The 17,483-nt window shown below is 39.5% G+C and overlaps 1 protein-coding gene across 1 annotated transcript in view; it reads right to left on the bottom strand.

Annotated features, from left to right (window-relative positions):
- Positions 1-4,990: 4,990 nt before the first annotated feature.
- NSMCE2 (NSE2 (MMS21) homolog, SMC5-SMC6 complex SUMO ligase) overlaps positions 4,991-17,483 on the bottom strand; it is a 126,954-nt gene continuing 114,461 nt past the window's right edge. Inside the window, 3 exon segments of the mRNA XM_053943751.1 lie at positions 4,991-5,387; positions 8,563-8,669; positions 9,002-9,087. Of these exon segments, the coding sequence (XP_053799726.1) occupies positions 5,267-5,387; positions 8,563-8,669; positions 9,002-9,087 (314 nt within the window). The 3' untranslated portion in view covers positions 4,991-5,266.

Genomic DNA, 17,483 nt, shown 5'->3' with positions numbered 1-17,483 from the left:
TAATGTTTTTTATAGCAGAACAGCATCTGTGATAACCCACAGCCATCCTCAGACACTGTGGAACTTGGCAGCAGATTCACCGCTGAGATATAAAACACATGACGAACACATAGTGACATCAAAAGGAGTGCAATGTCATGGTGTTCAGATGTCTCCCCTCAAGCCCACACAAAAGCTGCTCTGAGGGCTGCTGTAGCTCAGAACTCTCAATGATTCCCTTTTGATAAGCCTGTTGTTATCAAATCCAAGGGGTCTTATGAGCAGCACCTCCTGACTTTGTTCCTTTGCTAACTGGAGAGCATGAAGGCTTCTTCTGTTGCCTGAAAGACGTGTGAAGGTTCAGGTTTTAGACCTCAAATCCTGTTTTTACTTCAGAAGTCGATTGCACAAGCGGACAGTGAATGAGTGTCTCCGTTTCCCTTGCGGTCAGAGAAGATCCTATTCATACTGAGTTTACAAGCAAACACTTCCTTTGGTAAGCTTCCCATGCAATTCAATTCATGTGCGTGCTTTCAGGCTCTGTCTTTGGGTCTGGACTAACATCAGAACAAGCAAGAGAGGCAGGCTCTCTTCTCAGCTCACCACAGCCTTTTCTGCAGTGCTTTGAAATGATGAAACACACTGTGTTTTCTGCACACTGCTGCAGTCCTGTCAAGTCACTGCGATTATTCATGCATCAAGAGGCTAAGCACATACATGGGTATCTACTGGATGATGTACACCCATTCCAGAGTTTTACTTGCTTAACAATCAATCTAATGTTTTTGCTCTTTACACTTACTGGCTGGGAGCCTAGAATCTGCTGGCACCTACACACAGGATTCTCCTCTGAGCATTCTGTGACCATGTCAGGTGTTTGAAATATTATGTATTAACAATAAGTATTTTATGACCAGCAAATAAATTATTATTTATGGAAGACTTGGAATTTGCCATCAGTACTAGTCTGTACCTGTAGTGAGGAGCCATCAGCTTAAGGCTTTGGCTGTAGTAACAGAAAGGAAGATCTGTCCTTGGGACATTCTTACATTTTCCATTCCAGGAAGCCCTTTTCTAAGTGCATCTTTTTCACTGTATAATAAAGCACTATCCATTAGGCAAATGTTTAGTTAATGGACACAGTAGGATCCATACATGAAGATTTTTAGGGAAGGTGAAGATTAAGATTCAATGGCAGTGAAACTTAATAAAGTTGCACAGTGAATTCTAAGCTAGTTCTGGCCACAATACTAGAGCTATTCTTGAGAAAAATGTCATGAGGTACTTGTGACCACAGGTAGGTAAGACCTTTGTCATCAGACACTCATGAGGAAACATGAGTATCCAAGAGGACATTGTCTAAAATAAGGCAGTGTGTTGGCCTTGGCTGTTGAGTCATCAGTATCACTTCCTGCAGCCCCTGCTTTTGCTCTGGATATTTCTCAAGGGAGCACTGACTTAGTCTTTTTGATTCTTCCAGAATGAATAAGATCAGGGCTCCAGAGCAGTCATGATGAATATGCCCTTGATTCAGAGAAATGCACACTCCTTTCAGCATAAGTGTGCTAAATCTTCCATGAGATGCCTACCTGATTAGTTTTTATCTTTATTCGTCATGGCTCCACTGATTTGAAAACTTCAGACTCTCTAGTTGTAAAATGGAGAATTCACAGGAAGAATCTGTTCAAGTGAGAGAGCAAGTGTTAATGGCTTGTGCCTCAGGGTACCGCTGAAACCTGCTGTATGTGGATCTCTCTTGCCTTTAATTCACTATTTGCCTAAACATTTCTTTAAACCCTCAAAATACTATGTGGAACTTCTCTAGCAGAGACAGATTCTCACCAGTTTTCAGTGACAGATCCTTCTTAACTAGACTGAGGTTTGCTGCATTTGTAAAGCACACCTTACAGAAAAAGAAAGAAAAAACAATCACCTGACCTCTGAATTTCTTTTTAAAAATATCATTGCAAAATTTCTGACGTCAGACAATGAGACACAAATTACCCTGTGAACTGTTAACATATGCCTGTTTACATATGATATCTTATAGCCAAAGCAGATTAAGATTTGAAGGTTTAACTGCTGTTGAGTTTCCACTTCTGTGAATCATACAGATCATACAGCTTATTCATCACGGGCATTTATTTTTATTCTTTAACTCTTTCAAGCTACTTCTTCCCAGAGCGGAGTTTAGGGGAAATGTGGGACATGTGGGAACAGAGAGATCACAACTGCAGAAGAAACCCTAAAGTTTGCAAATGAAAGAGCAAAGAGCTGCCATTAACTGCACCCACCCCAGTGAATCAGTAGTGGTTTGTATCTTGTGCCAGGTGAGCTGACAGGCACAGAAGCCTTCCCCAGTTGCCACAGTTAGTCTGTCCTTCCACCTAGTTAAAAGCCAGATGCAATGCATGCTGATGGCCAAGCCTGGAATCTTTCAATTTAAGGAGGAAAATTACTTGTAAGAACCAACAGAAGAGAAGCGGTCATGACAAAATCAACAGGATGGCTCAAGTTCCAGGTTCAAAGAAAAAAAAAATACCATTAATCATACTAGGATTCCTTGGATGCTATGTTATAATTTAAATTCAGAAATGCCAAACATTTTGGTGAGAACTTCATTGATTTCAGTAAACACAGGCAGTTTATTCTAGCACTTGAATGTGTGTGGTGCATCACTGATTCTAATGGGACTCAAGTACTCTCACCAGCAATGCTGACACAAGTGAAAGAGTATCTGTCTTTTTCTGGATAACATGGCCATATTTTAAAAGAAGGATTTCTGCTGATAAAAGGAAGAAACCTACCTCTATTTAAATACACATGCCTATTCACCTCAGATGTGATTGTAATTAAAGCTAGGCAGACCAGTGCTGCCAAAAATCAGTCCATTTCTTTCAGTGAAACCAAGAAGGATTTCAGAAGTCAGGCTGCACTTTACTTGCTGTTCAGACTCTCTGATTCACTAACACTGCCTGGCTCAGGCTAGCAAAGGAGAGAAGGAAGATGATGTAGTTTGAAGCAGGAATATGAACATCCAAAAATACCTTTCCTCTTGGAGTGGCCATAAGTGACTGTTCTTTTCATTTGAAGTGTTGCTTCAGATTTGTTTGGTTTTTTTCTCCCAGCTGCATCATCTTAAGCAGGCAGTCTACCTTATTACCTGTGGATTAGCTAACAGAGGCTGAGTGCAGCACTGTGATGGGTCAAGCCTCTTTTTCACGTAGGACAACAAGGTGTAACCAAGACAGCAATCTCCCTCACAGCATTACTCACTGGAACAAACCATACCAGGAACTGCAGCAATCCAAGGCTATACTGGTACAAATGCCACAGGTAGCAAACCAAACCTGCTGCCACCAGTTTGTTGGTAGGAATCTGTGTATAATTTACCATTTATAATGTTATGTGTTACTGGAAGACACACTCAAACAACCCAGACACCTACACAAACTAAATTGGAGAAGCAACACTTGTGGCCATGGAAAATGTATGTACATCTTTGCATCTGAAGACTTGGGAGGCTGGTTATCACTAGGGATTGAATTAGATCCAAGAGGACAATCTTAATGCACCTCTGCCAGAAACTGCAGAGCTTGTTTAACCAATGCAAGTTTCTGTTTCTGACTATTCTGCTTAGAAATGGTTTGAGAATAAATTTAACCACAAACTTAAATGTGAAACAAAAAGGACATTCCCTCCCCCTACCTGTTTTTATTTTTTAAATGCTATTGTTAACATCCTCCCCTGTGTTATTTAAGTGAAAAATGGTGACCCACCCTAAAAACTATAGGTTTGAGCCCCGAGGTATCTTAAAAGGGACCTGATTTTACACATAAAAATACAAACAAGTACATACTGCTCAACCACCCCCCAGTCCTTTTCAGCTATTTCAGCTGGGCTGCTGTGGCAGAAGCACCCACGCTCACTGCTGAGTTGGGAAAGGATGGACCTCGGGGGTTAGACCACATAATGGAAATCAGCTAGCCAATTCCCATGAAGTGTTTTGAACACAAAAGCCCAGTGCAAGTAATAATGGTTCAGTTCTCTTTTTCAGCTATGAAATCAGCTTGCAGATTAATATTCTCCAATTACAAAATAACAATTTTCAGCTTGAAGTGGTTTGTGCTCTTAAGTGCAATTGGGGTTAATAATGGTCTATGAAAGGAGAGCTGTTAGCAAACAGTAACCCAGAGTGAAAACCTTAGCATATGGGTACCTCAGCTACATTTTACATTAAATGTCAGATTGTAAATTCAGAAAAATTACATAGGAAAATACCATCTAGCCCACTAAGGATCCCAAAGCTCAAAGAAACCTATATTTTCTGCTTACTTATGCCAAGAGATAATTGTCATCTGACTGCCAAGGCAGCTCCTTTACCTATGGCTATTTCTAACTCATGTATATATATGCCTTATCTGTCTGATGTGTTCAGATCAATTTAGGCAATAAATAGTGTCACAAAGTTTAAGTTCTTTTCTGGATCTGTGCCCCAAAGCATAGATATCTGAAGCTTATATAAAAAGATTAACTGTTTTTCAACCCAAGGCATATGTTTACAATATATTTGTACTATCTAAAATTTAGTTATTGGAATACCGCTGTAAATAATTGTAGTCTTCTAGCCTACAATATTAAGATAAAGCCTTCTGAGACTCCCAAATGAAAAAAAGCCTGAATGAAATGCTTCTGAATTTCAAAAGAAAAACCTAAGTCAGGGCAGAAAGTTCAAAATTATAAAAACAAGGCCAAATCCTCCAAGCTGAGTGGTTGTTCTCTGGCCACAAACAAGGTGTAAGTGTGCAACACTTTCTGAAAATTCATCTCCAAGGTTTGTGTTAAAACATGGGCATGGTCCCAAGCACTGAAAATCCTGCTCCAACCATTCCCAGTAGTTACAGAGACAGTAACAGAACTATCTGCAATATAAAGCAAAGTACTCGTTATTACATGCTGGTAGGATCTGCATCTCTAATACGCTGAAGAAACTAGCACGTTGAAAATGAAGTTTAAATGCTGCAAAACATGCTTTATTTACCAAATGCAAGCTTTTAGAAATTCCAAACAAGTTTAACTGGAATTCCATATATTCCTGAGTTCAAAAATCCTTTCAGTTACAGTGGAGACCTTCAACTTTGGCTATAAATGTAACATTTAACAATGATATACCTATAAATGAAACATATGACAAATAACAATCAGTTATACAATCTATTTAGAATCAACAACTTATCTCACAAGACCTCTAATAACAAATTTTCTTTGTGGCAGTAGCATATCCAGCTCACGTGTCCAGTGTTGACCAGCTTTGTTTTTTCTGACTGTCAATCACTCTTTTAAGTATTTCATCTCGTACAAGATCTGATCCTTTTACATCAACATGGCTACAGCCCATTTTAGGGCATCTGTTAAAAAGAAAAGAAAGACTCCATTAAACTGGAAGAATTGCATTTGTCAGATATAGGCTTTTGCATAACATCTGCTAGCTTTTTTTTTTTTTTAATCTGGGATTCACTCTTTTTCTCAGTTCCTTGTTACCTCTTGTCCTCTTCACCAGCTCTATGTGGGAAAAAATAAATCTATCTCAATTGGTGAGAATCATCAGCTGAAGGAAGGAAAGAAGGTGCACAGTGAGAGATGGAGCCTTTCACCTGTAGATCACTCTCTTGCTTCAAGCACACAAGCTGCCTTTATCAGCAATGATATCAGCACTGCATGGACACCCTTCTGTGTTGCTTTCGCTCTCTGCAGTCCTCTAAAAACTGCAGGCAGATACTGCTTACCTTACTAAACTGCAGTGGAGAAGTACAATCTTCACTGGCAGATAAGCAGAGAAATTATTTTCTAGGGAAACAAAAGGGAGTGAGTCTTGCCACGACTGACTGGTGAATCAGTGGACTATCTAGTTGGTGTAAAAATCCACCTGACTTTTTATGAGCTGTGAAAGCTCAGAAAGGAGAAATGGGGCCAAATTAACAGCCTCTAGATGATAATCAAGTACAAAATGTCTTACAACTACTTGAAACAGCCAGATAAAGACAGCAGGGTAAAAGATATTCAGGGACCAAAGGTCATTTTCCTTTGGTGGGGGCCCAAACATACACAGATGGTATCTATAGTAAGAAGTAGCACTTCTCCCGAATTTTTCCACTCTTAGAGTAACTTTTGTCTGAGGTGCTGAACTTATTTACACTCTGTACTCCTAACTTCTACTCCAGATTCATCCACAGGTTACTGTGTTTGTCATAGATCAGTCATTTAATTGCTCTGTGCCTCAGTTTTCCCATTTATCACCTTAATACAGCAATAGCTTGCCAGATTAATGAATAACAAGTGCTCTGAAAGCTTCCCACATTTCCTGTAAGCATAAAGTATTAGTATGTCCTTCCAGGCAGTGGAAAATAGTGAGCAAACCAAGAGACGTAAGAGTTGCCTCAAGGAGTGTGTGACAAGTCTGTCAGCACGGGGCTGTGTGTACGTCAGCTGAAGGGCTGGCAGGCAGGCACTGCACTGCCAAGGGCACTGAAGGCATCCTGTGGATTCAAACTGGGAAGTACTTGTGAGGAAACAGCCACTCTGTGTCTGCAGAGTGAGCAACAGCTCCGATTCCAGAGTCAGGATAGCGAGGATCCTGCCCTGCTCTGCCAGGACACCTGCTCCCACAGGAGTATCCCTGGCAGGAGCACAGCCCAGCAGCCACACCATGACACTGGGATACTGAAACAGGGAACTTGTTGCAACAGCTGGCCTGTCTTCCCACCACAGCAGTTCTCAGAGTAACTGCATTTTTATGAGAAAGTTTAAAATTACAGTAGGTTGGTCAGACTGGGCAGAGAAAACCTTCTTAATTTAGTTACAGTGAAGCTGTGGCATTGCTCTGTGTGTGCTTTTCTAGCACTGGAATAACTGCTGTAAAAATGGTAAGGCTGCCAGCTAAAAGCTCAATATTAAGAACTGCCAGTGTTCAGACTGCACAAATAATTTTGGTTTGGGGATACGGTAGCTTTTAAAGCTGGGTGTTGTACAGCTGATATGATTTTTTTAACTCCAGAGTTTCTCTAGTCTTCCATTTCTTAAAAGGTAAAATAAAATTCAGTCATGTGACCCTATGTGTTTTTCAGCAGAGCTGAAACTTTTGATCCACTACAACAATTTCTCCTAAATTGACATTGTTCTGATGGATTTAACAACACAGAGAAATATTTAGATACAAATATCCTAAATTCCGTATCAGACAATGTATTCTTGTCATTGGGCTGTTGAGCACATGTTTTTTAGCCTCTCCCTATCCTCTGGAACATTCACTTTCCTCCCACTTGAGAGCTATTACCCAATTCCTGTTCATTTTTCCAGCCAAGTTTCTTTCCATCCATGTTGCTAATTTTGTTGTTATTCCCACTATATTGCACTCATTCCAGATTTTTCCCTAGATTTTGTAACACAAGCAAGGTACTTCCATCTAGTTCTTCAAGCTAGATGGAAGTCTTGACACTGAGATAGTGGCTGGGCATCCCAACTGATGCTTGGTTTTATAGCAGTGCTTTCCTGTAGCAGGGAAGAAGCATGGAATAAAAACTCCAGCTCCACCTTTGTAATCCTCATGGAGGACTGTGTAGAGCCTAACAGAAATGCAAGAGCAATAGATGGGGGAAATAAGCTGCCTGTGGCATTATCTTCAGGGAAATCAGGTTGCTGGTCCCTGACAGACCTTCCTAAGCAAACTGCACTTCGATTAAGAAGTCTACAACTGGTAAGTTTCCATGAAGTCATCAGCCCCAGAGCAGGAGGGTCTGGCATAAATGGTGTAAAAACAAAGGTGAAATCAGTGATGAGATGGTATGTCCTCTCAACTTGCTCCAAAAAGCATTAGTGTTCAAGCCTCTTCTTTTTCCAATATTTTTTCTTTTTTTTCCTTAAAATCATTATAATTTTCAAATTTATTGTGGAGAATTTGAGGTTTAAAAATTCATCTGTTACATCTTGTCATTCAAAATATATGTCCCATGTGGAAAAGTGACAGACTATTTTGGTGATATAAGGAAAGAATTATTTAACTGCATCATGGTAGGAACTGCACTGCACTATCTGATCTCATTCTTAAATTCTGTTCTACCTAAAATGTTGTGGTTTAATATTTCTCACTTTAACACTCAGTTGTTTTAATATTTGTGAGCTGTACTGGAATATAACTGCAAAAGAAGGTGCATGGAGGAAATTTTTTTTCATTTACTTCAAGGCTTGCTACATAAGCAGTGGGAACAAATCAGCAACTGAATTTTAGGAAACTGAGGTCTCTCTTAGTTTGTCATGGCTATAGAAATCTCTCTACTTCTGTTGTGCAGCTACAAGTAGCTGTAACTTCCCATGCAATTCCTGAATATTTCCTTACACATTGTTTTCATTAAAAAGAAAAGCACATTCACGTGTCTAGTGCTAATGAGGAGGCTGTGACTTGGGCAGGTGCTGAAGTTTTACTTCCTGCAGCCTTTCCAATACAAATACATTTCCCAGAGCAAGTGGAGTAAAATTCCACTTACACAGCAAAACAAATAGCTTTTCCACACAGTCTTTTTAGCTTACCGGACTTTCTTCTTTTTCTGCTTTTGAGTCTGGATGATTTCTAGAATGGCATCTTCTTCATAAATATGTCCACAGACTTTGTTCCGCACTGGCCTCTTCATTGTCACCTGTAATCAGTAAGGATTGATTTAAAGGAACTGATAATGCCCATGAAAATGCTCCTTCTGAGATTTTATGTGAAACAGCAGGAAGTGTGTTTGCCACTCATACATGGCATTCCAATCAAATTATGGGATGAGGTCCTGCTTGGTAAACTACATTCCTACTTACATGGGTTTTCTTCCCAAGCAGTATTGCTCTTTTCTGAAAATGCTTAAAATTTATACTATTTTGTTGTTAAATATAATGTTTAACAGGTACTGCAGATTTGTAATAAACAAACCAATGAAGAATATGAAATAACTATTTCCCTGTCAATTACTGTAGCAGTGATACATACCTGTGTAATGGGACAAATAAAGTTCATCTGACTCCGAGTCACAGCTATATCTTCATCAATTTGTTCAATGGTGTCATTACCACGATCTGATTTATAAGAAAGTAGAATAGGAAAAATAGAAAAAAATGTTTCTTATTTTATGTAGATTGCCAATACTTAAAATAAGCTAATAAAATCCAACATTTGCCAAGTACTATCTCACACTGATACCTAAAATATCACAGTATGTTTTGAACCACTCCATGAACAAGACACTGCAAAAAATACTGTCCAAGAATGTCCTTTAGACAATGTGGATTTTTATATTGTAACCACTTTGTGTGTGTGTGTGTGTGTGTGTGTGTGTGTGTGTGGCTATTTACAGGCAATGCCAGAAAGAAAGGCTGGGAAGGAGAGCAGGCTGTCCAGAAGATATGCAAAACCTTTGGCATTCACTATTCAAGTTCACCAAAACCCAGTTACACACAGATGAGTCCCCCAAAGCTAACAAAAGATGAGGTGGAGCAGATCTGGCAGTCCTACCCTCAATATCAGTTTGTGTTTGAGTGTCATAAATGGGCTTGCTGTATAGCCTGTACATACTGTACACACTTTAAAAGGAATTTGTACTGTTTATCATAATGCATCATTTATAAAGTGATGCTGTTGTATTTTGATAAGACTATAATTAGTGAAAAACAAAAGCCAAAAAGTGTCACGGACAACAGAAAAGTTATTGAAGTAACCTTAAAGAGGAGGGGCAGAATGAAATTTCTGACAATTCCCAGAAAACACCCAGTGGCCCAATGCCAGGGAATGAAGGGCACACAAATGAGAATAAATCCATCTAGAGCTGGAGGAGCTGCAGGTCCCCACCTTTACCAGAAGAAGAAAGCAAGGTATAAGCAACTCTGTGCACCCAGGGGCATACCAACTAGTGTTCCATGCAGAAGTCAGTCAGCCAAAGTCAAAAGCTAAGACATGGGAGCAGTTAAGGAAGACATGAATATGTGTATATATATATACACATATAAATTTAGGGAGAGAGAGAGCTAAGTATAGCCTTAATGAATTGCATACATGTTGTTTTATCTTCTAGCTCTCCTCTGTTATTGCAAATCTAGGCTTTTAGTTGAATGCATTTGTTTATCTTTGAATCTTATTTGGTAATGACAGCAAACTTAACACCTGCCATAGCTTTCCATTCCTTTGGGGTACTTCTGCAATGCCTTTGCAGAGGCAGAGAAGGGCCCTGGGGTGCAGTCCTCAAGGTGTCCCAAGCAAAGAGAACATTTTTCTTTCTAGCTGCACAAACTGCACTCCAAGGGAGGAGTGAGAAACACAAGTGAACACAGAGAGTTTAGAATCACTTCATGATTTGCCTTCTACAGTGTCTCAGCCAGAGTTCCTTGTGCTGCTGTTGCACACTATCAGACAATCTTTGCCTCCCTGGTATTCAGTCTTCCACATCTATTAAGGACCAGTGTTTCCTAACTTATGGTCAGTCCTGCATGCCTGTGTGATACCATCATCTTCCGGATGATACCAGCAGACATCACCCATGGAGCAACCAAAACCTCTCACTCCCAGCCTAGGCTGAGCTCGCTGCCCTGTGAGCCAGCACAGCTCTGGCTGGGGACTCTTGGCATTGATGCTGCAGCCATCGCTCCACCACAGCACCTCTTGGTATACCAGGCCTATTTCCAGACCTTCCTCCTTAACAGAGCTTGCCTTTCTTTCCATTTCAATATTCCAAGCATTTAGGAATGTTTCTGACCCAGGTGCTCTAACCCCAGGTATTGGGATTGGAACTAGATGACGTTTAAGGTCCCTTCCAACCCAAACCATCTTATGATTCTACTCCTGTGAATACCACGGGAACACTCAGGCATTCATCAAGGATACTTCTGTGTCTGCTACTAAGGTCTCATGCAATAAACAGGGTGTGGATTCTGGGGGAAAAGGAGCCCAAATGTCCAATGTCAATCATAATTTCAAGGCTTTAATCTCCAAGAATATTAAAATACCTTCATCAGATACTGACCACCTAACAAAGGCAAACACTTGCGAATCAGAAGGAAAAAGTGGGCACAATTTAACTATAAATACCAATGCAATGAATGGTATGGACACCAGAAATGCACTTGCATTAGTCACCAGTTTTCAGAAAAAAACTCTGTGACGTATTATTCTTAAATTGCTCATATATATGGTTTATTCTATCATAAGCACACAGTATTTGAAGAAAGTACCACTTTTGCAGGGAAACGGGTTTGTTTTTTAATGAAGCTTTTGAAATACCAAGCTGTGGGTGAAATCCCACTAAGACAGCAAGGCTAAGCAATATTGGAGTTATTGGCAGGTGGCAGCTTTGGCATGGACTGTTTTACTTCAATATCATAATGATTTTTTTTTTCTACAAGCAATGCCAACAAAGAACAAAAGATTCAGATTGTCCTTAAATTAATGTATTTTAACATACTGCAGCTCTAATCTTTCCTGTGGAAAATATCACATTTTTCTATGTTGTACTTTGTTTCAACCCGTGAACTTGGCATGTAATTCCAATGTACCAGGGCATCACATCAGTCAGTGGCATTAAGAAGCATCAGTAATAGCAAGATCTAGGACAGGAAATTGTTTACAAAAGATGATTTAAAAAAAAAAATCAATAAGTAGGTACCAAGGAAGGTGGGTGAATTTTTAAAATATGGGGCTTGTGCCTGTTACTTTACTTCTAAAACCCAAGACTATAAGGCATGCAAGTGGCTTTTTCTGGAAGAGCATTCACCTGTGGAGCACCTCCTGACTTTGCTGAAAGTCACCACTCCCCTCATCACTTCTGTGTATGCTCACTTATGTACACACACAGGAATTTAGGAGACTACAGTGAAGCATCCAAGTTCAAAAATACGAGCTCAAGTTTGGGTACTGGTGCTTGAGCCTTCCCTGAAGGCCTCAGGTCTCTGAATTATGTGAGCTAAATCCCAGGCTGGGGTAACTTCTTCCCATACTGGCTTTGGAGGTGATTCAGATGCCTCATGCTTAATGGTTGAAATTTCATGACTTGAGACCTAATCCTTGTAGGTGGCGTACATTAATCTTCTTGGATTCAAACTGTCCTCTTGCTGCAATCTTACTTTAAACACTTCAGGTTGCACTTCATTTGCAAAGATTTTGTATACAGCCTATCAGAGTGGGGCCCTGGCTTCAAGAGGTGATCACAGCCCAAACAAATCATTATTTATAATATTTCCTTTTCATAAGCAGCTAATATTTTTAAAAACAAATATGCAAGACTGGGATGATGCAAGTAATACCTCAAGCATGTCAATAGCGAATTATCATAAATCAGATAAACCACCCACAGATTTGTTGTTATTGCTTGATGTTCTGCATTACAGGAGAAGAGAGGAAAATCACTTTTTTTAGCGACAGTAAATTTTGCAGACATTACACAAGACACACACACATCCTAAGCTGGTCAGAAAGATGCTCTAAACTGTTGATCTATATCTGTAGCCTCATATTGGAAGATGTTTTCATTAAGGTCAAAGGGATTTTTTTTACCAAATGAAATATATGAAAATTTGGAGGATCTAAATTGCAAGTCTGAGTATTCTAAAGAAAGAAATAAAAACACTGGATCATACATATTTCAGCTAAGTCAGGTTATATTTTTATAAAATTGAGTTTTCCTTGCAAATTAAAACCAGACGGAGAAAACAGTAAGTTATTGTTCCCAAAATTCACATGTTGCCTTAAGTAACAGAAGTGCATACATCTATTTTGGTAGTCTGAGAGATCACATATTAAGTGCCTTAACAGTTTCTAGTTTTCCATTCCAGCCAACTGAAACGTGTTACAAGTATTAGTAACACATTTTCTATCTCACTATCTCAGCAATGATGTTTACAGCTGTTGTAATAAAACTGCATTCTTATAAAGGTATCTATTTTTGGTAACACATCATAATGAATTTTGCAACTGCCAACGTTTTTTATTTTCTTATTCAATTTTAATTAAAAGCTGGTATTAATTTATATCTCTATCACTTTCATCTCTTGATAATACTGTGACTAACATGCCTTTGCTCAGTTTTTACTTACTCTGCTGAGAGATACTCAGAACTTTTAAGCCAACTTTTAAAAATAGGAAAACCATAGTGCAGAGACATTAACTGCTGGATTGTAAATTATACTAAGCATAGATAATATACATGTTAAAAAAACTTGAGAGGAAAAATCCTCTCCACTGCCATTGTTATTTCTATAACCAAGAGACTGCTGTCTGCTCACTGCTCCCAGTGTCAGCAATGCCCTCTCCCCAATTTCTGTTTCTCTAACCTGGTTCTCAGTGAGTACATGCTACAATGTAAACTCAATTGATTTCTTTCCTTTTGTGCTGGGCTGTTCTGCCTTCTCACCTGCCACAGTCAGACACTAATCCTGAGAATCAAAGGGTAACGTTAAGCACGTGGGATTGAGTCTTTGTAAGCCCGAGCCACCAGACAGACAAGGTCTTGGCTCCCAAGAGGGTCTATTGTACTGCTGACTCCATAGAAATAACAGCAACTCATCCAGGCTGGGAAAAATCCTATCTCTGAGAGCTCCAAGAAAAACATGAATGTTATGAGGACAAGTCAGATGCCAAGTGTTCCTGCCAGCAGGGCACAGAAAATAATGAAAGGTGGGGGAGGTGAAGGACTTTGTCACATCCAACAGTTGTGCTCTAGGAGTCAGAAGGCATCTGGGGTGAGGAAAGGCCAGGGCCAAGTCTGAAGGAAGGACCTGACAGTGCTGAGAACACCAGGTAATGCTTGGAAGTGGGTCAGCATGCCCATCACTGCTCTGAATTTGAGTTAGCCTTCAGTCCAGAGAAGCAGACCAAAACAACTGTCTAGGGTCCTTCCCTAGGGATGGATCTGCAGTAAATGCTGTAGGAGTGAAAGAAGAGGGGAAGCAGAGAGTAATACCTTCCTGGCAAACTCTCCCAGTCTCTAGCAATTTGTGGCCAAGGACTTCCTGAGTCAGAGGTAATATCTTTATCCTTAATAAGCCCTGGAGTTTTCCTTCAATGAATTTGTCTAAACTTGGAGAGGGGAATTTTGTCCTGGACCTTTCAGCTTGATTAGAGACAGTTATCTTTGCTAGAAAGGTTAGCCACAGTTTAATTTTCCTTGAAAATTACTGCAGAGGCTGCAGGTTACAGTTTAATTTGATTTTTAAGAGGAAAAATAAGGTGTGCATGCTACAGCTGCAGTCAAACAGTTCAAAGGCTTTGTGCTTTTTGCCAGAGGCATGCGATAGTTTAATTTGCCAACCAAGCCAAACTAGGCTTTGCATTAAAGTACATTACAATTTGATTACTTGCTGGTGTTGCAATACAAAGTTGATCTAAGGAAGGTGGCCTCTAACATGTTGCTCCAGATTGCAATTGCAAATCTACTTGCTCCTGCCCAGGCCAAGCAACTTGCTGGTAATTTACTGCCAAGTGCTTTGTATGTGCCCTGTTTGACAGACACTTGTGTAAAAAGCACATAGAGGGGCATTTGGTCAATCTAAAATAAAATTATAATCCTCTAAATATAAGCCATTCTTATTTTCCTGGAATGTGAAATACAAATTAGATTAATGTATTAGCAAATTTTTAGTTCCTTTATATAATAGTGAGGAAGGAAAGGGTCATGTCTTGCACTAAACATCAATCCTCTAAAAACTCCTTTAATGCCATCAAATTGACAGCACTTGTATATTTTACAGTATTTTGTCCCACCAAGCTACAGGTCTTTTAAAATACACTATTCTAAATGGAAATACTGTTCCCATTTCACCCATTCACTACTGAGTAGAGCTGCTTGATGCCAGTTTTCCAGAACGGCCTTTAAATGAAGAGAAACTGTGATTTGATGGAAATGTTATTGGACAACTCTTACAGAAATAATATAAGTGAAGGAGATTGAAAGACACTTGCAGCTAGATAAAATTTGCTGTTTAATATATTAATAATAAAATGTGACTACACATTTTTCCTAGGGAAAGAAAAAACAACAAGAACTCCAGAAAACCCTGTGAAACCTCCAACTCACATACTAATCAAAGTGAGAAGAGACCAACTTCGCCTTTAGATTTCGGGAAATTCAGACTGTTGCCAGTGAAATTCAGTGGGAACTGTTTCTGTAGAACAGAAAGGATACCTTTGATTATAAACCACACAACTCAAACAATCTGGTAGGCAAACAGAGAGGCAGCTTTCTTGCTCCTTCTGTTATTGCAAAAAAACATGAGAAATCCACTCTTCAAAGTCCTCAGAAGACATTTTAAACTGCAGTTTCCTCATTGCTGCTGCTTGGACTCAATCTGAAGCAGCTTCTGGGGGAGATGAAGATTACCTAGAAAGATGTCATGAAGGCTCATCAGTAAGCTCAGAGGAGCTACTGTTTCTGGAAAACCTAAGGTGGTCATATTTTTTCCATCTTAACTACCATCACCAACAATGACATGTAAACTTAAGAAGCAGGTTAAGTACCAGAAACTTGCTGAAAATAAACCAAACTGATAAATAGACTGCTTAAATGACCAGGAAACTCTAGGTCTACGCGAATGCATGCCAGGCATGTGACAATGGAGCACAAGTATTAAGGATGCCACAGTATGAGTGAAACATGAAAAGTGGAATATCTTGTGAGGAAAAAATATATCAGACACAAGCTACTAAATTGTGAATATATGTAAAGAACATTTTTATTACTTGGGCTTTCTCGTGCTCTTCAGAAGAAAAAAAGGCTGAGCAATCACTGCTTCATGCAGTATAATGTATAAAGGCAATTGCCATGCTTAGAGAGCATAATTTCATGTATCAGAGATGAGAAGAATATCACACACATTTTAAAAATGAAGAAATTCACTCCAGGCACATGAAAGAAAAAGTTGCAAAAGATGCAACCAGGAAAAAAAAAAAGCCTACCATTTCATTAGAAGATGAACCACTTTCCATTACTAACGTTGTGGTCAGAATCTGGAATGTCACTGATGCAATGCTAACCATCAAATGACATGAACATGTAGGGCTTGCCTACACAGGGAAGTTGTTGCAAAATAAGCGAGGGTGTGAATACAGAATGCATTAACTACTTGGCACTAACTCCGTGTGTGGACACTCCTATTCTGCACTAGGAGTGCCTTTTGGCTGTTTAGCCTAATCCACTTCCACACTGGACTTGAGGAAGGCACTGTTAATCCTGGGCTGGAGTCGTGAGAGGACAGCTGTTGGTATCGACAGCAGAGGGGAGGCCCACTCTAGCAGTCCCTGGATGGTCTATTCTGTAAATTTACCTCATATTTTCTCTGAACAGTCCACTGCAAGTATTCTCTCCAAGCAGAAATCATGTCTATGACATCTGTTAACAAAAGGTAACGTCATGTATCTTGCAACCCCTGTGGCTGGGAGTCACTTTGCCTATTTCAGTATGTCATTTGTGCGTTCTTGTAGACATTCATTTCTAAAAAGGTGAACTGGTGAGGGCTTTTCAGGTGGAACAAGTTTCTACTAGAATATGCTCCTGAACAGAACTGTTCCAGGATAACGGACAGAAAAGGAAAAGAGCAGTGATGGGGCAAGCAGACCCAGTAGCAGTGGCCCCTAGCAGTCATCCAACAGGCTGCTATGAAACCAGTGAGCAGAAAACCCCCCAGCTACACCAGATGATCATACCCCATGAAAATTATCACTCAGATTACCATTTCAATCTGTCTCTTCACATTCTCCTCACAAGAAGTTTTGACAAAGACTTCACTGTTTTCCTATTCTAAATAGCTCTCTGAAAACACCTTAGAATACTGTGCCCTGGTGCCAGAAGAGTTGTGAATACAGACACATGGAGTTTGTCACGTGTTGGGGGCACAGGTAGGAATATTTATAAACTATACCATGAGAGGAATGAAGCTCTAATCCCTGAACACTAACCTGTTGATTTTGTGATTGGCAAGAATGACACAGGCTCAGCAGCTCTGAAAATGCAGAGAAAGCACAGGAAAGAGCAATCTGTCACCTTTAAGAATGGGCAGATTTACAGTACAGAAAACCAACTCCACTACCCCTTTCACCCAAAGGAAGGAGGGGGGAACAGATGTGCTTTTGTTTGCCAGAAGACTGATGTAAAATATTGCTCTTGAATAAAGACATGAGTACAAATATGAAAATGTGAAAACAAAATTGTGGGAACAAAATACCCTTTTTTCTTCCCCCTAAATGTTGAAGCACTTGAAAGAAATTTTTAGGTGCTATATTTTATTTTAAAATTAGTCTTAAGAAGACAGCATTTGCAATTTTCTTCTTAGTGATGCATTTCAATACTTCACAATGCTTTCTAAAATTCTTACCTACTTTCAGAATGAGTTTACCTAATTTTAAAATGTAACACCAAGTGAATATAATTGTGAATAACATGTGCAGTGAAGCACTATATATATTCACATAACATTTTGAGCTTTATGATTAGGAT

The sequence above is a fragment of the Vidua chalybeata genome, chromosome 1 (genome assembly GCF_026979565.1).
Source record: "Vidua chalybeata isolate OUT-0048 chromosome 1, bVidCha1 merged haplotype, whole genome shotgun sequence".
NCBI lineage: Eukaryota > Metazoa > Chordata > Aves > Passeriformes > Viduidae > Vidua > Vidua chalybeata.
The sequence above is the reverse complement of the archived record's forward strand: the minus strand, read 5'-3'. Positions and strand labels throughout refer to the sequence as shown.